This window comes from Syngnathus typhle, linkage group LG6, assembly GCF_033458585.1.
Source record: "Syngnathus typhle isolate RoL2023-S1 ecotype Sweden linkage group LG6, RoL_Styp_1.0, whole genome shotgun sequence".
Taxonomy (NCBI): Eukaryota; Metazoa; Chordata; class Actinopteri; order Syngnathiformes; family Syngnathidae; genus Syngnathus; species Syngnathus typhle.
In genome coordinates, this window is record NC_083743.1 from 18,647,630 (window position 1) to 18,675,579 (window position 27,950).

At 47.2% G+C, this 27,950-nt stretch overlaps 2 protein-coding genes across 4 annotated transcripts; both read right to left on the reverse strand.

Moving 5' to 3' along the window:
* Positions 1–576: 576 nt before the first annotated feature.
* On the reverse strand, positions 577–27,950 carry LOC133156190 (N-lysine methyltransferase KMT5A-A-like). Of its 2 annotated transcripts, XM_061282000.1 has the most exons (8): positions 27,272–27,950; positions 4,852–4,968; positions 4,474–4,630; positions 4,002–4,194; positions 3,258–3,362; positions 2,435–2,539; positions 1,516–1,620; positions 577–1,037 (listed from the first exon to the last, which is right to left on the reverse strand). In XM_061282000.1, exons 2-8 carry the CDS (start codon positions 4,958–4,960, stop codon positions 1,020–1,022), a joined length of 792 nt encoding a protein of 263 aa, XP_061137984.1. In that variant the 5' UTR covers positions 4,961–4,968; positions 27,272–27,950; the 3' UTR covers positions 577–1,019. The 2 variants fall into 2 exon arrangements, with proteins under 2 accessions (XP_061137984.1, XP_061137985.1); XM_061282001.1 differs by lacking the exon at positions 1,516–1,620 and having other exon boundaries at positions 27,272–27,942.
* Positions 9,167–15,119, reverse strand: LOC133156219 (uncharacterized). 2 transcript variants are annotated; one of them, XM_061282045.1, is made up of 2 exons: positions 11,244–15,119; positions 9,167–11,195 (listed from the first exon to the last, which is right to left on the reverse strand). In XM_061282045.1, the coding sequence occupies exon 1, from the start codon at positions 13,284–13,286 to the stop codon at positions 12,219–12,221; it is 1,068 nt and encodes a 355-aa protein (XP_061138029.1). In that variant the 5' UTR covers positions 13,287–15,119; the 3' UTR covers positions 9,167–11,195; positions 11,244–12,218. The 2 variants fall into 2 exon arrangements, with proteins under 2 accessions (XP_061138029.1, XP_061138030.1); XM_061282046.1 differs by having other exon boundaries at positions 9,167–11,198.

The window sequence follows — 27,950 nt, forward strand, 5'->3', positions numbered from 1 at the left end:
GCTGCAGATCCAGTGATGGATAATGTTCCTAGTGTCTTCCCCATTTATTGTTCAGTGTCAACGAATATGCTTCACTCAAATGATCGATCTGTTGCATGTTTATTTCTTATTAATATAAATTATGTAAATGAACATTTCAGAAATATAATGAAAAAAGTCTTGTCACTTTGTGTGATTTCTAGCCGGAATATTGAAATTAAATGAATAAAAATGTATACAAGCATCCATTTTATACCCTCACTATAGGGGTCACAAGTGAGCTTTCTTTTGAATGTCTTTTTATTGATTTTCAGGTTGACAACGACAAATCAAATATAATTAATCATTTTAGTTCTTTTAACAAAACAAATCTCTTCAACAGCAAACACACACGCGTGCGTGCGTGTGTGTGTTTGCACGCACGCACGCACGCACTCACACACACACACACACACACACACACACACAGCCTTGTTAAACTCCATCTGCAGGACCCAAAGTACTTTACTGAGTTGTGGGGTCCACCCTTTCTAGTGGTCCAAGAACTATGAAAAAAATCAGGCAAGTCCCAAAAAAAATCTTGTTACTAAAAATCAGTTTCAATAAACACAATTCAAAACTTTATTTTACATGTCAGTTTTTCCGTCACATGTGGGGCCTGTTTCTAACCTTCAGGCTTTGCGGGGTCCACCTTTACACACATGAGATTTTTAGTCAGTTATGGGGCTCGCTTTTAGTATTTCAACTTTAAGAGGTCCACCTACACACACATGACAAATAGTGAACAAATGGTGAAACAGGACCAGCCATGTGTTTCTACCTCTGTTAAGGGAAGCTCTTTCACTCATATTTTCTCCTCATGGTGGTTATTCTATTTTTGACAAAGTACTTAACAGCTTTCCAGTCTCTGCTACTCAGTGCTTGTGGTTCTGCAGCAATGCATCTCTCGCAGTCAAACTTACCAGGAACCTGATTTGTCAATATATACTTCCTTAAATGTTTATTTACTGCAGCACATTCCTCTGGGGTCCAGCTTCTTTTTACAACTTTTTCTTTACCTAAGGGCATGAGAAGAGCACTTTTTAGTTGACAACTTAATTAGAACAAGACTGCATAAAGAATACATTCACTTTATGTACAATAGTCCGACAAAATAATTTAAATGAGATATTTTAAAAAGTCAACGACAGTCAGTTGAACGACACATGGACGCATGTTTCAACAATCCATCTATAGGTGAGCCCCACAAGTAGCCATATTTCAGAAATCTGTTATTATGTGTGTGTGAATGATTGGCTTGGTTGGACTTCACATGGAAGCATGTTTCAACAATCCCATCTATAGGTGTGTGTGCCACTGGTTCGTTTGGGCTCCATGAGGAGAACCACTAAAACCGTGTGATCCAATGGTTGGCTGAATGCTGTTTAAGGTACCTTCTGACTAAAGAACAGCTTCCCAACTAAAAGCTGTAAACTAAGAGAACAAGAAAAGGTCTACAAGGTTTATTTCTTACAAAAAAGCCTAACTGACTGCTACCTGTAGGCTGGCATCCTGTTTGATGCTATCATCAGGGTAAGAGTCCTGCAAAGTTCTGGCTGGTTCAAGCAGCGCACCATCAACTAGAGCCTGAGAGCCTGTCACCTGGAATTAAAACCACAAATAAATTACCAACATCATACAGACAACATAAATGACAGACTCAAGACCTGTATAGTTAAATCATGTGAAGTTAGTCCCCAAAACCAAACAAGCCCTTCTAACTTAAGTGTTCCAGTCAGTTCTGGATGTCTCATCAGGTCCTATAACAGCAACTTTATGGATGTAGTGGAGCGTCATTCAGCATGACATTTTAGCCGTTTAGCTGTTGAGGATGTGTGGAACTATAGCCGTAATATAATCAGCCTCCATAATGTCCGTAACCAAAAGTATGATCTGAAAACATAAGACAACCTTCGATCCATACGGAGGGCCCCACAAGTAGCAATATTTCAGAAATCTAATATGTGTGTGTGAATGATTGCCTCGGTTGGAATAACCAAGACAAGCTTAGAGCCAAACGGAAGGCTCCACAATTAGCCATATTTCAGAAATCGGTTATTATGTGTGTGTGAATGATTGGCTTGGTTGGAATAACCAAGACAACCTTAGAGCCTTACGGAGGGCCCCACAAGTAGGCATATTTCAGAATTCTGTTATTATCTGCGTGTGACTGATATGCTTGGTTGGACCCCCATGGACGCATGTTTCAACAATCCATCTGTAGGTGTGTGTGCCACTGGTTCGTTTGGGCTCCATGAAGAGAACCTCTAAAACCGTGTGATCCAATGGTTGGCTGAATGCTGTTTAAGGTACCTTCTGACTAAAGAACAGCTTTCCAACTAAAAGCTGTAAACTAAGAGAACAAGAAAAGGTCTACAAGGTTTATTTCTTACAACAAAGTCTAACTGAATGTTACCTGTAGGCTGGCATGTTGTTTGATGCTATCATCAGGGTAAGAGTCCTGCAAACTTCTGTCTGGTTCAAGCTGCCCACCATCAACCGGAGCCTGAGAGCCTGTCACCTGGAATTGAAACCACAAATAACTTACCAACATTATACAGACACCACAAATGACAGACTCAAGACCTGTGTAGTTAAATCATGTGAAGTTAGTCCCCAAAACCAAACAAGCCCTTCTAACTAAAGTGTTCCAGTCAGTTCTGGAAGTCTCATCAGGTCCTATAACAGCATCTTTATGGATGTAGTGGAGCATCATTCAGCGTGACACTTTAGCCGTTTAGCTGCTGAGGATGTGTGGAACTATAGCTGCAATATAATCAGCCTCCATAATGTCCGTAACCAAAAGTATGATGTAAAAACACAAGACAACCTTCGATCCATACGGAGGGCCCCACAAGTAGCCATATTTCAAAAATCTATTATGTGTGTGTGAATGATTGCCTCGGTTGGAATAACCAAGACAAGCTTAGAGCCATACGGAGGGCCCCACAAGTAGGCATATTTCAGAAATCTGTTATTATGTGTGTGTGAATGATTGGCTTGGTTGGACTTCACATGGAAGCATGTTTCAACAATCCCATTTATAGGTGTGTGTGCCACTGGTTCGTTTAGGCTCCATGAGGAGAACCACTAAAACCGTTTGATCCAATGGTTGGCTGCATGCTGTTTAAGGTACCTTCTGACTAAAGAACAGCTTTCAAACTAAAAGCTGTAAACTAAGAGAACAAGAAAAGGTCTACAAGGTTTATTTCTTACAACAAAGTCTAACTGAATGTTACCTGTAGGCTGACATGTTGTTCGATGCTATCATCAGAGTAAGAGTCCAGCAAACATCTGTCTGGTTCAAGCTGCCCACCGTCAACCGGAGCCTGAGAGCCTGTCACCTGGAATTGAAACCACAAATAACTTACCAACATCATACAGACACCACAAATGACAGACTCAAGACTTGTATAGTTAAATCATGTGAAGTTAGTCCCCCAAACCAAACAAGCCCTTCTAACTAAAGTGTTCCAGTCAGTTCTGGAAGTCTCATCAGGTCCTATAACAGCATCTTTATGGATGTAGTGGAGCATCAGTCAACGTGACACTTTAGCCGTTCAGCTGCTAAGGATGTGTGGAACTATAGCTGCAATATAAACAGCCTCTATAATGTCCGTAACCAAAAGTATGATGTAAAAACATAAGACAACCTTCGATCCATACGGAGGGCCCCACAAGTAGCCATATTTCAAAGATCTATTATGTGTGTGTGAATGATTGCCTCAGTTGGAATAACCAAGACAAGCTTAGAGCCATACGGAGGGCCCCACAAGTAGCCATATTTCAGAAATCTGTTATTATGTGTGTGTGAATGATTGGTTTGGTTGGACTTCACATGGAAGCATGTTTCAACAATCCCATCTATAGGTGTGTGTGCCACCGGAGCCTGAGAGTAATTCAAGTAAAAGAGACAAATATCTTCCTTTTTTTTTCATAACAAATTAATATTCCAACTTGCATACTTGATCTTAATGACTTACTTCTTCATGCCATGGCCATTTAGAATCACCATAGTTGTAATCGATTTCAGTTCCCATTTCTATGTTTTTGATGGCAAAAAGGCACAAATGGGGCTCATCATTTACTATTATTTTTTTCATGGTGCAGTTTGGAGACTTGTGGTTGTCATTCAGTAATCTTCCAAGAGAGCCATCCTCTGTTGATGCATCAATACTAGGAAAGAAAAAAAAGAAATCAAACATTTTGTATAATATAACAAGTCTTTTAGTAAGATAAAAGTTAGCTTACTGAAATAAAAACCTGCAACATTTCAAAAGAAAATTTGTGAGGGAAACAAAACGTCATAGCACTAATTAGAAAAAATGTTAAGGTCACAATCCTGATGTGTTTTTGAAATATTTCTTCTGAGTGACTCACTAATTTAGGGTATTTTATTTCCGTCTCTTTCTAGAGTTCATAATTCTTGTATAGAAAATATTTGGATATACATACCACCAGTAATGATTCTGCCATTCAAAGTCAAAGAGAAAAGTACTCTCCTTTTCAGAGTACTTGCTTGTTTGGCATTTTTCTACTGACAGAAGTTGACCCCTGTATTCTAAGATGAAATCTCCTTGTTCAGAGGGCTGAGTAGCAAACACGTCTCTTCCTGCAAGGACATTTTATATAAAACCATTGGTTATGAAAAAATATTTATTTTAGATACACCTTTAACCAAATAATTGTGGTGTTATCTTACAATTTTAATACTAAGTTATTGCTTAGAAAGAGAAATACAACCACCAATCTGAATTTGATTGTTTTTTGTGTCATTTTCTAAAAGAAATAAATCAATACTTAGGATAAATGGTCTAAAAATGAGTTTATTACCTTTTTGATCATCAATAAATCTTTCTACTAGTCCAGGTTTGTCCTTTGATGACTGAATGTAAAAGGTTGCTTCATCAGCAGGCTTTTTTCTTGCTTTCCTTTTGGACATTTCTGGCTCTAAAAAATAATTCAAAACAGGGCAGAGAGAACTTTAACAAGCACTCTAAATTAATTGTAAAAGATTTGTTATCATCCACTGTATAAAACCTGAGGGAATAAGCCTGGCCTAATAACAGAACAAGAATGATTAAACAAAGAATATTTTTCTATAATCTTTTTAAGAAAATAATGATATATTAATGAACATGTTTGTCGGTTTGAAGCTGAGCTTTGTTATTTTAACTAGTCACAGTTCCAACCAGATCCAAAAAAGGACTGAAACAGCCCTTTCCCTTTGAAAAGTGAACGTAGCATAGCGATTAGCGCTAGCTAATTAGCTAATTTCTGGATAGTTCTATGTGCGTCAGAATACTTGTGTTATTTAAAGACAGCATTCTTACATGATAGTGTGGTGAATTCTCTTCGATGGTCAGCTGGTCTTCCAAACAAGATGGTGAAAAAGTGGTTGGCTTGGGGAAGGAAAACTTCAGTCACACATGGTTGATTGGGGAAAGATTTTATTCAACCGATGTCAGAGAGAAGTGTCTCGCGCCCTAGCCAAAATGTCGAGTCCCTTTGTCTACTCTCGCCCTAAACCTTATACTCTTGCGCTTCCCTCCACGCGGGAGCGCGCACATGGGGCTGTTGGCTGACCTATGACCGCGCTGCCTGCCTCCCTACCGCTCCATGGTGGTATCTTAGCAGTTGTTAATGGAAGCCAGATGTGTCTGGCGCCAATGAGTCTACCTTCCTGGACCAAGCCCCTAACAATCCCACACGAACCTGACCCGAACATGCCCCGGTCACACTTAGGCTTACTAGTGAGATAAACATTGCATGATACCAGAATAAAAATTCACCACATTCCCCCCTGACGGGGCACAACAAGTGCAACAACTCGACACGAAATGACATCGGTACATCCAAAAACCTTCCCCCAACCATTTTATGGTTTTCGTCTACAATTTGGACCTATTTGTCTCATCCTAAATCATGCCAAGGCATCAGAGCTGTGGACTCGGTCGGATTTTTGCACCGAGTCCAAGTCCGAGTCCGGCCTCTTGACCACGAGTCCGAGTCTGAGTCCGAGTCCGGCTGTCCATTTTATCTGTTAATTCATGTGACTGCTTAGTCTTTATTCAAGGCTAATTTAGATCAAAATCTAAATAATTACAACAGTTTTGTGATGGCTTTTTGGTTTATTAAACATATAAACAAAATACAATAAACAGATACTTTCAAGTTTCAATTCAACGACTTGAGTTTGTTCTTAGGAACAAAATCGCCTCAACCAAGTGAGCCTTCATTGTGCCGCGCTGATCAGACATGATGAACCTGAGCCCGGAAAACAGGCGCTCTACGCTGACTTGGCTGATTGGCATTGCTGTTAGTGTCCAAGTCGCTGCCTTGAGGCCGGACGGATAACGATCAGCTGTAACAAATGGGCTCTTTTTCAATCGACCAAGTGCCAACATTGCCCCAATGTCTTCATCTATGTCGGTTGGCGAGGTGGCGGCCGACAAACGCTGGCGGCGCTCAATGCTGAAGTTGTTTTTCAAACTCATCCTCCTCCGTCGATGTGGAGCAATCAACCTCGGCCTCCATCGACGGCTCTTCCAGGTGGTGGTGGGTACGAGACCGGATTCGCCTCACAACGGCACGGAGGCCATTCTTGGCGCGCTCCATCTGCTCTTCGCTGAGGAGAATGCGGTAACGCACATCGACGAAGACGGCTGCCAGAAAAAAATCATTGTCGAAGAGCTTGTCCTCTCGTTGCTCCATTGAATTGGCGATTGGTGAAGCCAGAGGGGGCTGCTTGCGCAACGCTGCCTTCAAGGCCGACCACTCCTTGAGAAAGCTGCCGGGGGTGATTGAGGCCGACTGGAGCTTGACCGTGACATCGTATGGCATCTTGAGGATCGTGGCCAAGGTCTCAAGCTTCCAAGTCCTGGACATGCTCTCGTAGATGAAGGAGCCGTTTTGTCATGAGGTAGGTGCTTCCCCAACGGGTGGGCACATCGACGACAGGGAGAAGACCTCCTCGACGACGGAGGACAGCAAGCAGATTGGGGGTCCGCAGTCTCTTCACCACCCGTCGGACTTTATCCAGTAGTTTCATGACATGCTCCGCCTTCAATCCGTCACGAATTGCCAGTTGCAGCGTGTGAATAGCACAGCGCATGTGATGAATCATTCGAAAATCGGCATCCTGAATCCCAGCGAACTTCTCAAGCTGGACCTCGTCATCCAGATTGACGCCCCCCTCGTCCTCATCCATTGATGCCCATGTAGTTCCGCATGAGCCTGGTGGCGGCGTCTGCCTTGATGAATACGCATTCCTGGCTCAGCTCCGACTTGATTTCCTCCTTCAACCTGTCGGCCTCGGCCACCACCATGTGGCGGATCTGATCTCTGTCTAGGCTGACAGAGAGCTATTAGCAGCAGGCCCTAGCAGTGTCCGCATAGCCGACTGCTGGAATGTTATGAGCGAGAGGCCATCATGAACAATCAGAGAAATGACCGCCTTTTGAAACTCCTCACGGTCCACCATGTATTGGATCGTCTTGCGCGTCACTTTCGCTGTCACAAACCTGAGAAAAAAATAAAATCATTAGTGAAATGGCCAAAGTAATAATGTATCTGACGATCTGCAATTTTCGTTTTGAGTTTTGATCGATACATTTTTCATCATTTGTAAAGATGTAAAAAAACATTTCAGACTATACTTACTTCATCATCGATGTCTGAGCCATCTGCGATGGACCAGGCGTCGCTGTCGTTTTTGGCTTTTTGTTCTCCTCTTCCACCTTTGGACAGATTTGAGTTTGAATTCAGGAATTTTTGTTATGTTCGACTATAGTAATCTCAACACAGTATTATACCGGAAATCAATTGTAATCCACTTATCAAAAGCTTACCTTCGCGAATGCCTCTGGGTGCTTCCTCTTGAGATGGCGCTTCAGGTTGGCCTGCTGATTTGCGCCAGCAGAACCCATCGATAAACAAGCATTACATGTATCGTTTACGATGCACACGACCTTCTCTTCTTGCACATCAAAATACGTCCACACATGACTCTTTCTGGATGCCATGATTATCCGAGGGACAAAATAGCATGCAGAACGAACGCAACTGCTTTCACACTGGCTGGTTCGGCTTATATAGGTTCCCTTGCTGAGAGCGCGGACGTAAAAGTGAGGCGACGTTCCAATTGGACGTCGGATCGCTAACATTTACCCTGCCTGTTGGAATAATTTAAGTAAAGCCTTTTCATTTACCTGTTATGACTTTCCTGTTATTTAAATTCTTCCACTTTAGTGACAGAGATGTCTTTTGTTCCCTGTCAGCCATCTGTCTCCGAGTCCTTACTGTCCTTTTGTTATGTGTGTGTTTTTGTTCCTGTAAGAGGCTTTCACCAACAATGAGCAGAGCATATTTGCATAGGCGAAGTGTTCTGATTTGGTCCATAGATTGTTGTTGGTCAGAACTGTTTTTCTTTGTCAAGCGTTATATACAGTTTGAAGTAGTTGCGTAAAAGTTATCCCATATTTACTCAATGTTTGTTTAAGTGTTTAGGACAAGTTACTTATTGTTATTGTGTGTTAATTTACTAAGTAGATAAAGTCTAGCAAAGGTTTAGTTGCATTGTTCCACAGGTAAGCTGCAATTCAAGTTATCTTTTTGAATTTATCTACACTGTTTTTGCCATTATTCACATGTCCTGAGTGTTGTTAGTCACCTACCGTTTTTTTCCGTGTATAGTGCGCAATATTTTACTAATTTATTGTCCTAAAATCTGGGGTGCGTATTATACATGGGTACAAAGAAAAAAATTTTTAATTTTTTTTTTTTTTTATTTATTTTTATTTTACTTATTTTTTTTTTAAATAAAGTCATGGTACAACAAAACCAACAACAGGACTGACCGACAAAGTCGTGGAACAAAAAGACAGGGTGACATTACCAAAGACAGGAACAGAATGACAGTAACACATGCAATGATCCAACGGTGAGCGAGGGGCAGACAGGACTTAAATACAAAACACGTTACATCGATTGAGGTGACACAGGAAGAGCGGGGTGACACGAACAGAAACTATGGCAACCTAGACACATAGCAAAACTGGGGACGAGACATGACAAATCTCCCCCGAAATAAAACTCACCTTTCTTCTTGTTTGTTGTCAATCGTGCATCGCATTCAGCCATCCTGCCCAACACACTTAGTAAAATTCATAATTGACGACACATCGTTTGATGCGATGGTGCAATCCTCGATGGTGTGTTATTGTCAAATATTGTTTGTTTTTTAATCTCCATCGCGGACCGGACGTCATACGGAGGCCGCCATTACAGATGCGCAGAACGGTTGCGCAAGACACGTCAGCTATATAAAGAGCGAGAGTTCAGTTCTCCACCTATTAGTTTCAATTCACAGTTTAATTAGCAGTTTCAATCAGCAAATAACAAAATGCGTATTACAGGTAATATTTTATTTCACAACACTTTGCCTTGTTCCTTTCGTCTCTGCTGTTCATTTCAAACACGCTCCATACGACCGCAATGCTCTTGTATCAGACGCTCGCTCGATCACCTGCTAGTTTGCCGTCTGTCACAATGTACCCTACACAAATCCGAAACATTTGTTGCGGCTCCGAGTCACGACGAGGGGCAAGTTTTGGTTTCCAAGGGTGTTTTTATTCCTCTTCAACGTCTCTCCCATACAGAGCCGCCGTGTGCGCACGGAGCGCGGTGGTGCGCTTAGGGGCAGTCGGAGAAATCAACGCCAACAAAAAAAATGACATCCAGCCTAGTTAAGACCATACCAAAGACTTTAAAAATGGGACCCATTGCCTCCCTGCGTGTGTGACGATCTTTGGGACTTAAAAAAAAAAAAAAAAAAAAAATTCATAAACATTGTATTATACATGGGTACAAGCTTTTTTCCAGCATCAGCATGCCATTGTTAGGGGTGCGTACTATACATGGGGGCGCACTATACACGGAAAAAAACGGTAAATGTTGAACAGAGGGTGTGTTTTTACCGAAGTCAAATTCCTTGTTTGACATGCTCAAACATGGCGAATAAAAACTCTTGAATCTCTTATCTGATCTCACTCGCGGACAAGTCAGCCAACAATGGGAGACGAACAGCTGGTTGAGTGCTAATTTACACCACACTGCATTCTTTAGCTAATCAGCATTGCTACAGACACAATCTCCCCTCCCTTTAGTGTAGCAACGCCTCTGTAACCGTAGCAGAGCTGTGGACAGTATTCCTACGCGCATTCTCAGCAGCATGATGAAAATAAAATTGAACGTATTTTTTTTATTGTCGGACTCAGTGGACTCGGTCAAAATCAGCACCGAGTCCAAGTCCGAGTCCGGCAAAAATGACCGAGTCCGACCGAGTCCGAGTCCCCGAGTCCGAACCGAGTCCACAGCCCTGCAAGGCATGCTACTTAAGGTTACATTAACTAGGAAAGCTCAACCTAATTTAATAGCAAATTCCTCCCTGACAGCAATCTGAGGCCTCTCAGGAACCACATTTGACCAAGATCGAATCCCCCAACCCCATTAACTGATTGACGCCGTCCGCACACTCCCCTTCGGTAATATATCACCAACGCCATCAATTTGGAGAGGAAAAGTTTGCTGTGGCCCGTTAGAAGCCCCAAAAAGTTGCCGGACCGCCGTCGAAAACCCCCCGCCAATCTAATGACGAGGAAAAAGAGGGAGGCCCATTCTACACCCCCGGAGGCGCCTCTCACCTGACGGGAGCCAGGTGAAGGGAGCTCCGGCACACATCACATTTCACAAAGCGTAGCATGAGCCCTAAACACAGCAACAAACGGAACCACGACCTTCAAATACAATCGGTCAAAATATAATGTCGAATAGTAAACATGCCACGGGGTAAGCAAACGAGGTAACATAACAAAGCAAATAACATGGCAAAAAAAAAAAACAACAACAACAAGGTAACACAGTGAGGTATACACAAACAAGCCATCAAAGCATGCAACAAAGTAACGCCCCACACACCCCCAGTGTTGCCCCACCCCTTGCGTGTGCGAGTGCGTGCATCAGCAATGTCCAGTCCACCGGGGCCTCCTCGTCGAGGAGCACCGGTCGGCGCTGCCCAGGGCCCGCTGTCCATGAAACGTCCCCAAGTCCATTCCACCGTCCTTAGCATCCCTAGAAAGGCCCCGGTCAGCGTCCAAGCGTCCTGCAACGAACGAGAACTACTGCCAGCATTGAGTGATGATAATGACATAAAATGCAAGGCACACCTGCAACATTGGTAAAAGGAACACGGCAATGTCGATCACGGACCGGACGGCCTCTCCATCCCCCCACCCGGACATCGTCCGGGCAACACTGTAGGGCAAACCACATAACAATGAAGAAAAGCAAAACAAAAACACAATCATGCAATCCCATATGAAAAAATAAGCAAAGTCTAAGCTAAAACACCTGGCAAACCGGGCGACCCCATTGTATAATGGTTCATTTCTTCCTCTTTTTTTTTTTTTTTTTTTGTTCCTTCATTTCTCTAAAACCGGTACCTATCATTTACCAGCACCTCCTCCACAAAACCCCGACCCACCCCGCGTCCAACCGGGATCAACGGCATCTGGGTTTGGTCCCCCGGCATCACCACGCCGAACCACCGCAACATCATGGCCTTCGCGCACGTCAATATCACTGTGCAAAAGCAAAACATTACACACAATGATATCCCCAGCGCCCCCAACAACTGAACCAGTACCGCCCCCATAGGCCCCACCCTGTCCTACAGCCAGCCCATAGCCGACCAGCCGGCGCCCTCAGAAGGCCCAAAAGAGTCCCGGATAGTTCTGAGCGCGTCAATGACACTGGTAATATTGTCCGTGTTATCAGGGATTAAAGTGTAACAGGCGTCATCCGACAAATTCAGGGACACGCACAACCCCCCTTGCCGGGCCAGGATATAATCCAAGGCCATGTCGTGTTTAAGCAGGGTCAAGCGATGGCTCTTCTGGGTAAGCGACAACTGCCTGAAGCTCTTGATTGTCTCGTTTGCAAAACCTTGGAGAGTATATGTAATGTTATCGATATGATCCGCCAAAAACGTAACCCCGTACCAGGGGAAAATCCCGAGTCCCCACTTCTCCCCCAGGCTAATCCTCCAGTGGTACGCCTCTGTAGTGTGAAACGCCGCCATCTCCCTTTTAGCCCGACTCGGGACATGACCGAAAACGCTACCTTGGGGCCTGTGGCCCTTCCTAATCGGCATCACCTCGAAAGGGAGTCTCAAGGTCGCCAGATAGCAGCAACCCCCCCCATCCGTAAGGCAAAAACAAATAGGCCCTAGACCCGCATACGTCTCTAAGATTACCTATGGTGGCATTACCAGGTACTGTACGATTCTCCATCCTCACAGTAACGACGCGTGGCGTGCCCGGCAACGCGAAGGTCACGGGAAGGACGGCCCCTCTCTCTCCCCCCTTCTGCACCGGGAATTGCATGAAGTAGGCCTTGCAGTCTGCCACCCCCATAGCCACCCCGGGTCCCCCGTGCGACACAGAACAAAAACAAGTGGGCACCCCTACCGATGGCACCTCTATTGACTCTGGCACCCCCACCCGGATATCATCATGCACGGCAAGCAAATCTAGATAGGGGCGTTCACTTATCCACGCACACTCTCCCGTGGACTCGAAAACCTTCCTAACCTGAGCATCGGTCTCGGGCGCTTTCCACGATTGCTCATACACCAACCAAAGCAGCAACCGGAGCTGACAGTTGTCGGACACTGGCACAGGGACGGTCTGAAAAACCGCCTGTAGTGTACTAGGCGTCTTGACCAGGACTAGACATGGCCCACTCATCGTCTTGGAGGACTTAATTGAATGCGCCGTCAGTTGGTACCACATATTTTTCCTCGCCCATTCGTCGACCCCCGATAATGCCGAGGCCTCAAACCCATAAGCCCTCCATGCAGCCGCTCGTCGCGCCACACTACGCAAGTTATCTCGCCCCTCCGTCGGGGACCAATCCAACTCTGCGAACGCTGGGTCAGTTGGCCTCGCCACGTCAGGCAACGGCCCCTCGGCCTCCACCGTCGTCACAATGCCGTCCGAGACGCCCGACTGGATTACAACGGTACCGTCATTTGTTAACAGGGGCGCGGCGACGTTCTTGGTCGCGACCGCTAACCCCTTCTCGGCAAGCCCAGCGATCGAGCTTCCTGGGTGCCATTTAGCACCCGGCTTTTTCTCTCCCAACTTCACGAAATTAATGCGTATCGCCTTGCCGTGCTCCTCCGAGCGGCCCGCTTCTTCCCCCTCCATTTAAAACAGGTGCATTTATACTGTCCGAAATCAGTGCCGCCAATTTTGGTCATGTACAACGCGCAATCCCCCAACACCTCGAACCGTTTATTTGTATTCAGAAACAGTACATCATCCGCAAATGTTCGGCCCGCCAATGCAAGTACGCTACCCGCATTGTCCTCCCATTGGGCGGTGCGTGTGCACCGAGACCCCTTCTCCTTGGGGCACCTGCACGGCAGCGTGATGGCGCCTCCCACCACCCCTTCAACACTGCTCCACGTAACGTTTCGGTCGGACTCTGCGGCGGACTGGACGTCTGCCGCTTTGTTCCGCCGGACGACCTTGTCCACCGAGGGGGCCCCGTCCAGCCGCACTTGACTCGGTCGTACCGCACTGTGGGGCGTCGCTCCCGGCTGCATTGGGTGCGTCGCCAAGATGGATGCAGTTGAACTGTTGGCCTTCCCGGGCATTGGTTGTGTTGACCCTGGCCCCGCTAGGCACAGGAGCTGCAGGCCCAACAGCATCCACATCTTGGTCATGCCTGTCGACCTCCCGATGCTGGTCCTCTGGTGATTCTCGTTCTGGTAGTCGTTCTGGGTTGTCGCAGGAGCAACTCACTCCTCTGGGTTCTTCGTCCTTGGGTACCTTGACGCAGTGTGTCAGGTGGTACCACGTTGGCGACCCTTTGACTTGCACCGCCGTCCCTGTACAGCGCACAACTTCAAATGGCCCCTGCTGTCTTTCGTTGAACCACTTTCGGCGAAACACTTTCACGTACACCTTGTCCCCTGTCTGAACTGCGTCTTTAGTGTTCGCTTCGAGTCTCTCTTGCACTTCTTCTTGTTTTTGCCTGTTGACAACATAGGTGGAAATGTTCCTATGTACCGTGGTTAGGTGTTTGACATAGGCCTTCATTTCGTTCTCCAAAATTGACAGGCTTGGGCCTTTGCCACTGGTGCGCAGACACGGTGACGGCATGCGTCTCCCGGTCACCAACTCGTGAGGAGTCAAGTGCAAGTCGCGAAGTGCACTTGACCTGCATACCATTAGTGCCAGTGGCAAGGCAGCTATCCAATTCAAGCCCGTATGTTGGCAAATTTTGGAAATTCTGTTTTTTAGAACGCCGTTCATTTTCTCGCAAATGCCTTGGCTTTGTGGGTGATATACGGCCCCTAGCCTGCGCTGGTGAGCTGACGGATGTCTTCACGGACATCTTTAACACTTCCCTGCAGCAGGCCATCGTCCCGTCGTGTTTCAAAGCTGCCACCATCGTACCTGTGCCGAAGAAACCCGCTCTGTCCTGCTTCAATGACTACCGCCCCATGGCACTTACGACCATCATCATGAAGTGCTTTGAGCGGCTTGTCATGGAGCACATCCGATCCGTTCTCCCCCCCACCATTGACCCCTTCCAGTTCGCGTACCGAGCCAAACGGTCTTCTGAGGATGCCATCTGCTCTGCCCTCCACTCGGCCCTCACCCACCTGGAGAGGAGGGACTCGTATGTGAGATTGCTGTTTGTGGACTTCAGTTCTGCCTTCAACACCATTGTGCCACAACGCCTCATCAGCAAACTTGACGCGCTGGGCCTCAGTACCTACCTCTGCAACTGGCTACTGGACTTCCTCAGTCAGAGGCCACAGGTAGTACGTGTTGGCGACAAAATCTCCGCCAGCATCACGCTGAGCACGGGGCCCCCCCAAGGCTGCGTGCTCAGTCCGCTGCTCTTCACCCTCCTGACGCATGACTGCACTGCAACCTACAGCGACAACCGTATAGAGAAGTTTGCTGACGACACGACTCTGGTGGGTCTCATCACCAAGGGAGACGAGACTCAATACAGGCTGGAGGTTGACCTTCTGACCACGTGGTGCAGGGACAACAACCTCCTGCTGAACGTCAACAAGACCAAGGAGATTGTTGTGGACTTCCGGAAGGGTCGCACCCAACACCTGCCGCTGACCATCGACGGTGCTGTGGTGGAGAGAGTGAGCAGCGCCAAGTTCCTGGGGGTGCACATCAGTGAGGATCTTTCCTGGTCCACCAACACCGCATCACTGGCAAAGAAAGCCCAGCGCCGCCTGTACTTCCTGCGGAAACTCAGGCGAGCGAGCGCTCCTCCGGCCGTCATGACTGCATTTTACCGCGGCACCATTGAGAGCGTCCTCTCCAGCTGTATTGCTGTTTGGGGTGGCGGCTGCACTGACTACAACTTGAAGGCCCTGCAGCGCATAGTGAACACGGCTGGTAAGATTGCTGGTGCTTCGCTCCCCTCCTTGAAGGACATTTACACCTCCCATCTCACCCGCAAGGCGACCACGATTGTGAGTGATGTGAGTCACCCCGCTCACTCCTTGTTCGAGCTTCTGCCCTCTGGGAAGAGGTACAGAAGCCTGCGCTCCCGCACCACCAGACTCTCAAACAGCTTCATACTCCAGGCTGTTAGGATCCTGAACTCGCTCCCCCATTCTGCGTAGCGTCCTGTACTTTTACTGTCTGTACTGTCTGTATGCACACTGGCTCTTATTTGTTGTGTTATCTGTTTATTTATTATTTGTTATTACTCTTATTATTTATTGTTTGTGCCTTTTTGTTTATGATGTTTTTTACTTTTGCGCTATGCTTGCTGGCTCCGTTTTGCTCCTCTTATTTATTGTGTTATCTGTTTATTTTTTATTTATTCATCACTCTTACTATTGATTGTTTGAATTTTTGCCTTCTTGTTTTTATATTGTGTCGCGTACTTGTATGTCTATCGTGTTACGTGTCTCGTCACCGTGGGATAGAGAAAAACGTAATTTCGGTCTCTTTGTTTGTTGTGACGTGGAGAGATTGACAATAAAGCTGACTTTGACTTTGACTTGACTTTGACTCCCAATTTTTGAAGAATTAGCTTGACCGTTTTATCCACAAACTCTTTTCCGTTGTCCGACGAAATCCTATCCGGAAGCCCCCATCGGCAGATGACTTCGCGGCACAGAAACTTGGCAACAGACTGAGCATCTTTTCGTTTAGTCGGACACGCCTCCGGCCATCTGGAAAACCGGTCTACGACCACTAACATGTATCTTTTCCCCTCGACCGATTGGATCATGTCGACAAAATCCACCACCAGTTCCCTCATGGGGCTATTTGGAGTCGGGATGTAACCCGTGGGGGTAGCTACCCCTCGCCTCACGTTGTTTTTTAAGCAGATTACACATTTCCCGATGACATGATCGATTTGTTTGAGCAAATATGGCGCCCAAAAGCCATATTCTGCTGTTATTTTTCGCTTCACCTCCCCCCTTGACACGTGGGCTAGCCCATGTGCCTCTTGTATTAGCAGGCCTAACAAATCTGGCGGGGCCACCACCAAGCCCTCGTGGTTTCTCCACACCCCGTCTGAGTCCCGGCACGCCCCCCTTGACACCCACAAATGTTTGTCGATCGGACTAACTGCCTCTTGCATCAGGGTCACATCACGGAGCGTGACCTTGTCCTCAAGGTCAACCTCGTGCGTGACCAGCAAGGTTTTGTCGGTCCGATCACCCTTTGTTATAGCCCTGGCCGCTTCATCTGCCAGTCTATTACCTTGTGTGACTCTAGACCAGTGCTTCTCAATTATTTTCTGTTACGCCCCCCCCTAGCAAGAAGAAAACTATTCGCGCCCCCCCTCCCCACCGTGACTATCCTAACTTGTCTTGTAAGTCGTAAAATGTTGCACTGTCGCAAACGTGACAGAAGTAACAATGAGAGCGCCACTGCCCCCTGCTGTAGTAAACGCGCAATTACACTTTATTCTAGTACTGCCAAAAAAAAAGCCTGTTCCCCAGGGTCACACGCGCCCCCCCAGGAATAGCACCGCGCCCCCCAAGGGGGGCGCGCCCCACTATTTGAGAAGCACTGCTCTAGACGCATGTGACTTGTGGGCAGCACACTTTGCGATGGCTATCTCGCTAGGCCTCATCATCGCATCTAGCAGCTTCAATATCTGAGCATGATGTTGTATGGGAGAACCGTCGGTCTTTTTAAACCCCCGATTTCTCCACACCGCACCGAACAAGTGGCACACACTATGCGTGTATGCTGAGTCTGTGTAGATTGTGACTCTTTTTCCCTCCGCGAGCAAGCACGCCTCTGTTAACCCCACCAATTCAGCAAGTTGCGCTGACGCCGGCTGTGGTATGACTTCGGCCTTAATTGTCACAGATTCTGCTCCGTGCGGTTGGATAACCGCGTAGCCCGCGCACAAAGCCTCCCCGACTCGATAACAAGAGCCGTCCGTCCAGAGTTCTAAATCCGCCTCCCCCAGGGGGATGGCTTGTAAATCTGACCGCAATCTGGAAAACCTTTCCGCCTCATGTACGCAATCATGGGGCTCACCGTCCTCTGAAGTTGGCAAAAAGTCAGCTGGGTTTACTGCAGTACACCTTGCCAGAGTGACATCCTCTTGCTCCAAGAGCCTGTAATAGTCTCTGAGTCGGGACTCTGTCAAGGTGTACTTCCTATGATTCAGAAGAGTCCGAAAGCTATGATGAGTGAGAATGGTCACAGGATAGCCCATCGTGACGGAGGAGGCTTTATCATACATTAAATAGACTCCCACCATCGTTTGATAACAGGGTGGCAGTCCCATCTCCACCTCGGAATAAGCTGTTGAGTAGTAGGCTACAGGTTGGGGTCCGGACCCGGTCCCTGTAGGCTGGCAGAGGACTGCACACGCAAACCTACCCCCCGCCGAGGTGGACGTGAATAAGACAAAATTCTTTGAGTAATCCGGTAAAGCCAAAGCCGGAGCCTCCTGCAATCTCGCTTTGATGGTTTCAAATGCTATGTGGCCATCCTGTGTCCAATCTAGCACTGCGTGGAGTTCATTATTGCCTATGTCTTTGATCATGGCCCTCAGAGGCCCCACTAATTTAGCGTATTCCTCCACCCAGGAGCCTGAATAACCCGCGATGCCCAGAAACGTTAACATCTGCCTGACAGTTCTGGGCTTCGGGGCCGTTCTTATAGCCTCCAAATGGCCATCCAAAATACGTCTCAATGCGCGCAATATTTTCTGGCCCAAATAGTCCACCTGCAATTGGCAGTATTGGAGTTTTTTCTGTGACACCTTGTGGCCCTTCTCCGCGAGAATTTGCAACATTTTGATTGAATCTTTGTGACACGTCTTGACGTCTGATGCACAGACAATAATGTCATCCACATATTGAATGACGGTGCTCTGCACCTGTCGTTCCAACCCTTCAAGATCATCTCTTAGCACTTTGTTGAACACATGGGGGCTATGTTTATAGCCCATCGGAAGTCTCTGGTACTGATAGAACTGACCCTTGAATGTAAAACCAAAAAGTCCTTGCGATTCGCGGCTGAGTGGGACGCTGAAAAATGCGCCACACAAGTCCACCACCGTGAAGCATTCCGCGTCAGGTGGAATTTGTGTCAGCAAGGTGTGTGGGTCTGGTACATCGGCCACCCTATCAACCACCACCTCGTTCACCGCCCGGAGATCATGTACCAGCCGGTGGGAATTGTCTGGCTTTTTCAGCGGCAATATTGGCGTGTTGCTAAGAGGCGTTTGTGTAATTGTCAACATACTTTTCTGGTTCTTCTATATCAAACAAATTTGTTTTAGGTTCATTTACCTGACATGTTTCGGCGGAATCTTCCGCCTTCATCAGACTCTGATGAAGGCGGAAGATTCCGCCGAAACATGTCAGGTAAATGAACCTAAAACAAATTTGTTTGATATAGAAGAACCAGAGAAGTAATTGAAAAAGAAAAAACAAGATGAACCTAGTACAACTAATTGTCAACATGTTTGCCACAAGCAGTCCTTCAATCTGTGTCTCAATCCCCCGCACTGCTTCCTCCTTCAGTGGGTACTGTGTTTTCCACGGAGGCTTGCAGCCAGGTCGAAGGTCCACTCTCACTGGTTGCGCTGACTTTACAAGTCCAATGTCCGTACTATGGCGTGACCACACATGCTCGGGCACCTGTTGTAGCATCTCCTCTTGGAGACGGTCCGCTGCCACACTGAGGACGGATTCGTGCGACAGCTGCACCGTTTGAGGTCGCCCGTATCCTTGTGCTGAAATCATGATCTTCATAAATCGGCTCTCATCACTCGCCCACAGAGCATGGTTCTCCTTTAGTGGGACAAATTTGAGTGCCTCCGCCTCCAACATCATCTCTCCCACATTTTGCTGTTCACAGTCCTCCGACACCATCAAGGTCACGTGGGGGACGCTGTCCTTGACTTTGAATTCCTTGTTGAGGTATCCGTCATTGTGCATCTTCATGGCCACTCCCTGTGGTCCCAGGATGATGCAAGCTCCGTTTAGTTGCACTTCGCGGGGTTGTTGCTGCAACCACTCTTCCGCTTGGGCCTGTGTTGAGTCTTTGGAGTACTGGAGCGTGCAGTGATACGGATATTCGGGGACCCTTGCTCCGTAGGTGTTGGCATAAATGAACATTTCCCATTTCCTGAAAGGTTTCAACAGGTCATTGCTGATGTCACCGATCCAGAACACTGTAGGCGTACTTTCTCTGAGTTTTGACTGCATCAGCACCTTATGGCATGTCTCGTGTGAGGCCTCGACCACACAACCATCAGGAGAACACTTTATGGTGCAGTTCAATCTGCACAGGGTGTCTCTGCCCAGGAGGGCAATGGGGGTACGGTCCGATACCAAAACTGGTATGTTTATTGTTTGATCTTTCCAGCAGAGCTTTACTGGTCTTGTGGAAGGGATCAGCTGTTTTATACCCTCGAACCCTATTGTCCTTACGAAATGACCGGACATGGGGAGATGAATAGCGTCTTCGGGCTGGACGCAAGTGAAAGCCGCTCCGCTGTCAACCATCGCTGTCAACGGTTGATTGTTTACTTTCACTGTTATTGTTGGCTCTCGTTCCGGACCTGACACTACCAGCTGACATCCGCCCCTCTGGGCCCACCGGGCACCTCTAGAATCCAGGTTCCGGGCCCCCGAAAGGGTTCACCGGGCCCTGGGGTTTCGGGGGATGGCTGCTGGACTCTCCTCCAAAGCCTCCTCTTGTGGGCATGCTGCAGTCGCGAGCCCAGTGTCCTACTTGGCCACAATTATAACAAGCGTCAGACCTCTGTCCCGGGCCCCCTGTGGGTTTTGACTTTCCTGCCTTTCCCCTGGCTCCACGCCCCCTGGTGCCCCAGGACTGCATTTGGTTGTGGTGCTAGACTGACGGGCACTGCCATGGCCACCTGCGGTGGTTGGCCAGCGGGCTGCGGGGGCTGCAATAAGATCTGTTGGGGTGGGGCTTGTCCCATGACCATCTGCTTTTTCTCCTTTTTACTGTCCGCGAGTTGCACCTGGTTCAATCTTCTCACCACCTCCTGATCCTGTTCTTTTTGAGCCAGCTCTTTCCTCCTGAACCATTCAACTTGATGCGCAATGTGATCGGTGAACACATTAATGGCCATGCTCCCCAGCCCCACAACTTCGGACAATTTGCTCCTCACCGGCAGGGGCAGACCCATGTGGATCTTCCCTCGCAAGATAGATTTCTCCATTTGGGTCGTGTCGGGGTCATTCCCTGTGACATGCCTCCAAGTCTGATAAGCTCCTGCCACGTACGAGCGGGGGTTCTCTGTAGGTCCCAGGGGCTCGAGTACAATATTGTCCGGATTCACATTGGTCGGGTACGCTGCCTTCAGTGCTCCCCACATCTGGCCCCGGACTGCCGCAAACAGTTCAGAGTCATTCGCTGCCGTTGTGGCAAAGCGTTTAGGTCCTGCCTTCCCCAAGACGTCCCTCATGGCATGAACTCCTACGACATTGGCCAATAGCCTCTTAATGTCTCCTATTGCAAACTGAGTTCCCACCATACATTCCTCCAACTTGGAGATCCATGGGTGCGCTCCGTCTTGGATGGTAGGCAACTTCTCGAGGACAGCTGACATATCCGAGCTTTGCCATGGCTTGTATTCCAGTTGTTGTCCCCTCACCATCACTGGCAGAATTGTGGTTGCTCGGGTCGATCCTTGTTCCCGGCCAAACGGTGTCCCTGGCATTTTGGACGGCACTTTTTTCAACTCAAGCTTGGCCACCTCTAACTTTTGCAACTGTTCCTCTAGATCCTCCTGCTGTCTTGGTTCTACGCTCCATTCTAACTCCTCCAAGCATTGTTCTTTTCTGGCTTCAATGCTCCTTAAAGCGCTCCATGGCAACTGGGGTGGAGCGTAAAGTAGGCACAGGGCATTCATCTCCCCAGCTGTCCTCGCAGCTTCCGCTCTCCGTACTGCTTACATCTGTCATTGCTCTTGTCTTTTTCCCTGGGGTGCGTCCTTTTTTCTCCGCTCTTCTCAACATGCTTTTGATTACGGGTTCGTAGCCCCCCTCTGCTCCTTCTGTGTCACTCTGGCTATCATCCTGTAGCTCCCTCTTGGTGGGCCCTTGTCTCCCCTCTGTCGCATGTCGAGTTTTATTCCTCTTATGGGTCAGGCTAGGACGCATAACAATGGTGGTCCTAGCTCTTCCGGTTTCGGCGATGCCCTTGTCTTCGGTCTCCAACTGATAGCTACCTTCTTGGTTAACTATCGGGAGTTGCGGATAGACATTACGTTTATCACTCACATCGTACGGTGGGGGACTCTTAACCAGGGCCACATGTGAGAAAGGTGTATTAACTTTTTCCATTAGCTTCCTAGCTTCTTCCACATTCTTCAGTACATCAGCTGTGATTCCCTCTTTTTTCTGTTTAAGATCCTGATCCAATTTTTGTCCCTGTTTGTCAAATATTTTCAACAATCCCAATTCCAATTCCTTTTTTTCCTTTCTCTTTTCCCCTTTTTTCCCTTTTTTGACTCCTGCTTTGTATGTCAATACGAGTACACGTATAATCTCAATTACCGTTTTTTTCCGTGTATAGTGCGCAAAATTTTACTAATTTATTGTCCTAAAATCCGGGGTGCGCATTATACATGGGTACAAAAAAAAAAAAAAAAAAAAAAAAATATTTTTTTTAATTTTTTTTTTTTTTTTTTTTAAGTCCCAATGATCGTCACACACGCAGGGAGGCAATGGGTCCCATTTTTATAGTCTTTGGTATGGTCTTAACTAGGCTGGATGTAATTTTTTTTGTTGGCGTTGATTTCTCCGACTGCCCGTAAACGCACCACCGCGCTTCGTGCGCGCACGGGACAGCAAACGAGCAGGTGATCGAGCAAGCGTCTGATACGAGAGCATTGCGGTCGCATGGAGCGTGTTTGAAGTGAACAGCAGAGAAGAAAGGCAAAGTGTTGTGAAATAAAATGCACAGAACGGATGCGCAAGACACGTCAGCTATATAAAGAGCGAGAGTTGTTTTCTTCCTATTAGTTTCAATTCACAGTTTAATTAGCAGTTTCAATCAGCAAATAACAAAATGCGTATTACAGGTAATATTTTATTTCACAACACTTTGCCTTGTTCCTTTGGTCTCTGCTGTTCATCCTAAAACACAAAGGCGCTCTTTAAGCAATGCGACAGTGAGCGCCCGGCGCGCTGCGGTTGCGCGACCGCACCAAATTAAGCTCCCTGCGCAGTGCGCACTGAGGTCCACTTAAATTTTAGAAAGTACATCAGGACTTTAAAAATATCTTCTAAATTTCAGCGACGGCTCTGTCACAATAATCGGCCAGCCCGGTGCAGTTGGGCGGTCGGCGGCGCGCTACGGTTGAGCGTTCTCTCGCACGCTCTCTCTCTCACTTTCTCTCGCACGCTCTCTCTCTCGCTTTCTCTCGCTCTCGCACACACGCAAACCGGATATCATACGGAGGCCGCCATTACAGATGCGCAGAACGGATGAGCAAGACACGTCAGCTATATAAAGAGCGAGAGTTCAGTTCTCTACCTAAATCCGTATTACAGGTAATATTTTATTTCACAACACTTTGCCTTGTTCCTTTCTTCTCTGCTGTTCACTTCAAACACGCTCCATGCGCACGGAGCGCGGTGGTGCGTTTACGGGCAGTCGGAGAAATCAACGCCAACAAAAAAAATTACATCCAGCCTAGTTAAGACTATACCAAAGACTATAAAAATGGGACCCATTGCCTCCCTGCGTGTGTGACGATCATTGGGACTTAAAAAAAAAAAAAAAAATTAAAATTTTTTTAAAAAAAATTCATAAAAATTCGGTGCGTATTATACATGGGTACAAGCTTTTTTCCAGTATCAGCATGCCATTTTTAGGGGTGCGTACTATACATGGGGGCGCACTATACACGGAAAAAAATGGTACTTCCCGGTTAAAAGTCCCTTCCACCGGCCAAGGCCTCTCAATGTCAGGCCATCTCTTGCTCCATTTGTTCGAAATTTCTTTAACCCCTTTGATAAGCGGGTTATTTTTCACCACAACCTCTATGGGGGTCACTGTTGGACTGGTAAGGCTCCTGTCCCCCATGTTTTTTTTTTTTTTTCTTTTTTAGAAAACAATCAAGCACCAGAGGTCACAAAACACATAAGACAATGCAATCAGATTTTGCCAACTTCAGATGTTTCTCACGACCGTTATACAAGTATGTTGGTCCGATATGTGTTTGGTTCCGTATAGGTATGACCCCCCAATCCCCTGTGCTGAGATTAAGATTCGAGATGTCACCTGTTTGAAAACAACCTTACATCAGTTTATGTCGATCAGTCTGTTGTCAAGCCCGCTATGTAATACCTTGTTCCCGAGTGAGAGTAACACACAAGAGTTTGTGGACAAAATCACACTGGCCTTAAGAATTTGGGGGCGGCGCTCCACGAAGCTTTTCCTCAGACGACCTGGGAGTTCCGTCCGTGTCTCTTTGTCCTCTGGGAGGAGACGTGTGCGTCCACCGTCTCGTATTCGTTATGCAAACAGGAGAAATAGAAATCTTGTTCAAGTTAACGTAATCACTCACTTTCTCATCAGTTGCCAGATGGACTAGGGCCGCTAGCTGCCCTCAACAGGCTCTCTCTTAATTTACGAGCGAACCCCCCTTTCCTCACTTTCTCCCCCCACCTATCGGTCTTGGGCCGAATGTGTAGCGTCCTGCCATAAATCACTGCTACCACGGCCCAACTCTTTTCTTAAGACACACAGGTACACATACATTAGTATTTTAATGAGTATTTCAAGCATGTCTCTCTCTTGCCTATTGCAAACTGTTAAACATTAGTGCCAGTGATGTTTCAGTTTCAATCATGCACGTTCGCTGTTGATCATGCACCCTTTGCTCATCAAGATTTTATCTCCCCTCGTCATGTCTCATTTCTCATCGACATTGACCTCTACCGAGGGGGACCCAGCCCCGCCTTTGCGGGCTCCTCGGCACAGCGCCCCCGGACAAGGGGGGGGTCAGCGTATCAATGTTGACGCCACGGTCTGGCCAGGCCCGCGCGTCTCGCCGGCCCCCACCTTTGCCGATATAGCACCGTTCCGCGCCTTGGAGCACCCAGGGCCCCCTCCTTTCTTGAACATTCTCTGATGCATGCCGTCTTCCTTCCCCCATGCGTGTGCACATAAACGCACACACACCGAGCGCGCACACAACCGCACGTGCACACACCTATCCGCGCGCACGCACGCTCGCTCAATACACACAGCGCGCACGCAGAGCTCACACACTCACACGCATCCGCACGCACGCGCACCCCATACACCAAGCGCGCACACAGCTCAGACGAACGACGACAACTGACAGAAACTTTACAGACATTACGCACAAACATAGAACACAGACAAAGGGATTCGAATCCATCTCTCATGTAGCTTCTCACTAACCGCTTCCATGCGGTTTGGCCATTCTGTGGCTTTTTACCGTGCACAGGTGCACTTACAAACATGCCCTTTGCACTTCTTGTCTTTGTTTCTCCTAAGAGCGCTTTGCATTTCCCCTTATACTGCAGATTTTTAACTTCAGTGTGCACACCAATTACTTTGCTTACATGGTATACCAAAATTAAACCTCCTGAGGCCTCTTTTTCCACGTTTTCCAATTTCTATCGGCTGCGCACTCCTCCGCTCTGCCAATTGCGGTCTGCTGCAAGCCGTAAATTTTATCAGACTTTGACAGGAGTGTGTGCTATTACAGTGCGCCTCGCCAATCGGAATCGGACCGTGACGACTTGGGTACGACCGCAGCGCACCAGTTCGCCCCGGTAAGTTGCCCGAAGAGTATCTCTCTAAGAGGCTAACGCACCAGCTGTCAGCCGGGGGAACCTCCAACCCGCACAAACTCCTAATCTGATCAGTGCTCAAATAACGTGGTCTGCGCGCATCATTGTCTTCGGCACCCTGGTCCCAGACCCAGCCGGTAATTTTCCCACATTCGTTCACACAGTTACGGATGCCAAGGCTGCGCACTCCTCCGCTCTGCCAATCGCGGTCTGCAGCAAGCCTCCCTTTTTCGTGCGACCCTTATAGAGACAAATGCCCCCACCGGACCTCTCAACGACCACATTGGGTGTGATCTCAACGTCCCAGCACGACCCCGGGAATTGTGCCTCCGGTGGCTTGGTGGTGCCCGTCTCTTGTCGCACACAGTGTTCAATCGTACCCGTGTTTTCGCCTCAATCACACAGCTAAAATTACCATCCTCCATCGGATCTGTCGCCAAAATAAAGTCCACGTTTTATGGGACTTTCTATTATTCTTCTCTCGTGACAGACGATCAGCGATGTCCCAGACATCCTGTCCTGTTACACGTGCCCTCTCTCGGAGCATTTTCTTTCTCATTCATCATTCACACCAGACATGTCACTCACACTGTTGTGCACATTCCCCATTAAGTTTTATGCTATTTTTTTTCCATTTTTATTTGCCTTTTTTCTTTTTTTTTGTCTTTTTTTATTGAACATTTTCATTTTTCTATTGGGGCTACTCCCCCCTTTCAAAATCCACATCTCGTCGACATCCAGCTAGGGGAGACAAATCCCCCCCCCCCTTTTTGCCAGCCACTGGCACACCAGGCCCGTTAACTGTCCCGCTTAGGAGCCACTCCATCCCCCCCACACCAGGCACGAGCACATTGCGATACTGTGAGTAAAAGCTTCTCACCTCAAACTCAGCCTGCCGGCCGGACGCTCAATACTCGCACCCAGGCGGGCGAGGGCTCCCCGAAGGACAAGAGAACTGTTCGTGACGCCAAAATTGTGGTAAATTCTCTTCGATGGTCAGCTGGTCTTCCAAACAAGATGGTGAAAAAGTGGCTGGCTTGGGGAAGGAAGACTTCAGTCACACATGGCTGATTGGGGAAATATTTTATTCAACCGATGTCAGAGAGAAGTGTCTCGCGCCCTAGCCAAGATGTCGAGTCCCTTTGTCTACTCTCGCCCTAAACCTTATACTCTTGCGCTTCCCTCCACGCGGGAGCGCGCACATGGGGCTGTTGGCTGACCTATGACCGCGCTGCCTGCCTCCCTACCTCTGCATGGTGGTATCTTAGCAGTTGTTAATGGAAGCCAGATGTGTCTGGCGCCAATGAGTCTACCTTCCTGGACCAAGCCCCAAACAATCCCACACAAACCTGACCCGAACATGCCCCGGTCACACTTAGGCTTACTAGTGAGATAAACATTGCATGATACCAGAATAAAAATGCACCAGAATAGAAAACCACGAGACATACAGAAGACATGCAGATATATCATAACACTGATCTTTAACACGTGTTTCACCGTGTTTGGCGAGTTTTGAAGCGGTTTTGGCAACTAGGCCAGAGTGCGATTAGCACACCATTTGCACATCGAAATTTCGTTTAATTTCAAACATCATCCCGAATAGAACACGGAGCAATTATACATTCTGTCGTTCTCTTTTACACCATTGTTTTTAAAACCACTGCAAGCTAAGATGAATGACAAGTTAAAAAGCCGGACTTTTTGAGGGAAAAACGTTACGCCATCCGAGTGACAATATACTCTAACCTAAGCCATAATCTTTGCATATAAACCCCTTGGGGTCTGGATTTAAGGCATTTCTACATCAGTTTCTTGTACTTAGTATTTACATGCAGTTGATTTACTCACCGTGTATGTTGTGTTACGATAGGAGCAGCGTGTCGTCAAGGAGCAGTCAGCCTGGCGCCGTCACACGTTATGAAGCCGGTTTTAGCAGCATGAAGCTAACCACACGTTATGGAGTGCTGTTAAGCCGTTAGCCGCACGAAGCTAACACATGCAATACCATGCAATTTACCGAAGTCAAATTCCTTGTTTGGCACGCTCAAACATGGCGAATAAAAACCTCTTGAATCTTGAATCTTATTTTTATGTTTAGAACATGAAAAATGCACGAGACATTTTTTTAAATAAGCTTAAAAGAATGAACGTATTTTTATAAAGCAAAAAAGTGTAATGAATATTAAATAACATGTAGATAAATTGCAATTGTAATGCAGGAATTTTATGTTTACACTATTTTAGTTGCTACGGTTACTAAAATAATAATTACCTGGTTTAAATCTACAGGAAATACCATTTTATTTTCTTAATCACAACTTGGATCACGAGGTGCCCTGATTGGTTGAATCATACACACTTCCTGTAGTGTGTATACTTGCAATACCACTTGCCACGGTCGGGGGGCCGCTACTGAGCACACACACTTCACACACATTTCTCAAAATTGCTACCGTGAGGGGCAAGTGAAAAAAATGCATGAGGCATGTTTTTAGAGCATTTCAAGCTGTTTTAGAGTGGTTTCCCG

Bases quoted from the DNA above. Each gene is read 5' to 3' on its own strand.
- LOC133156219 (XM_061282045.1), bottom strand. From the start codon at position 13,286: ATGGAGGGGGAAGAAGCGGGCCGCTCGGAGGAGCACGGCAAGGCGATA.
- LOC133156190 (XM_061282000.1), bottom strand. From the start codon at position 4,960: ATGTCCAAAAGGAAAGCAAGAAAAAAGCCTGCTGATGAAGCAACCTTT. The intron at 4,631-4,851 runs GTAATAAACTCA...ATGTCCTTGCAG, and splicing joins ATTTATTGATGATCAAAAAG to GAAGAGACGTGTTTGCTACT. The intron at 4,195-4,473 runs GTATGTATATCC...TTTCTTTCCTAG, and splicing joins TGGCAGAATCATTACTGGTG to TATTGATGCATCAACAGAGG.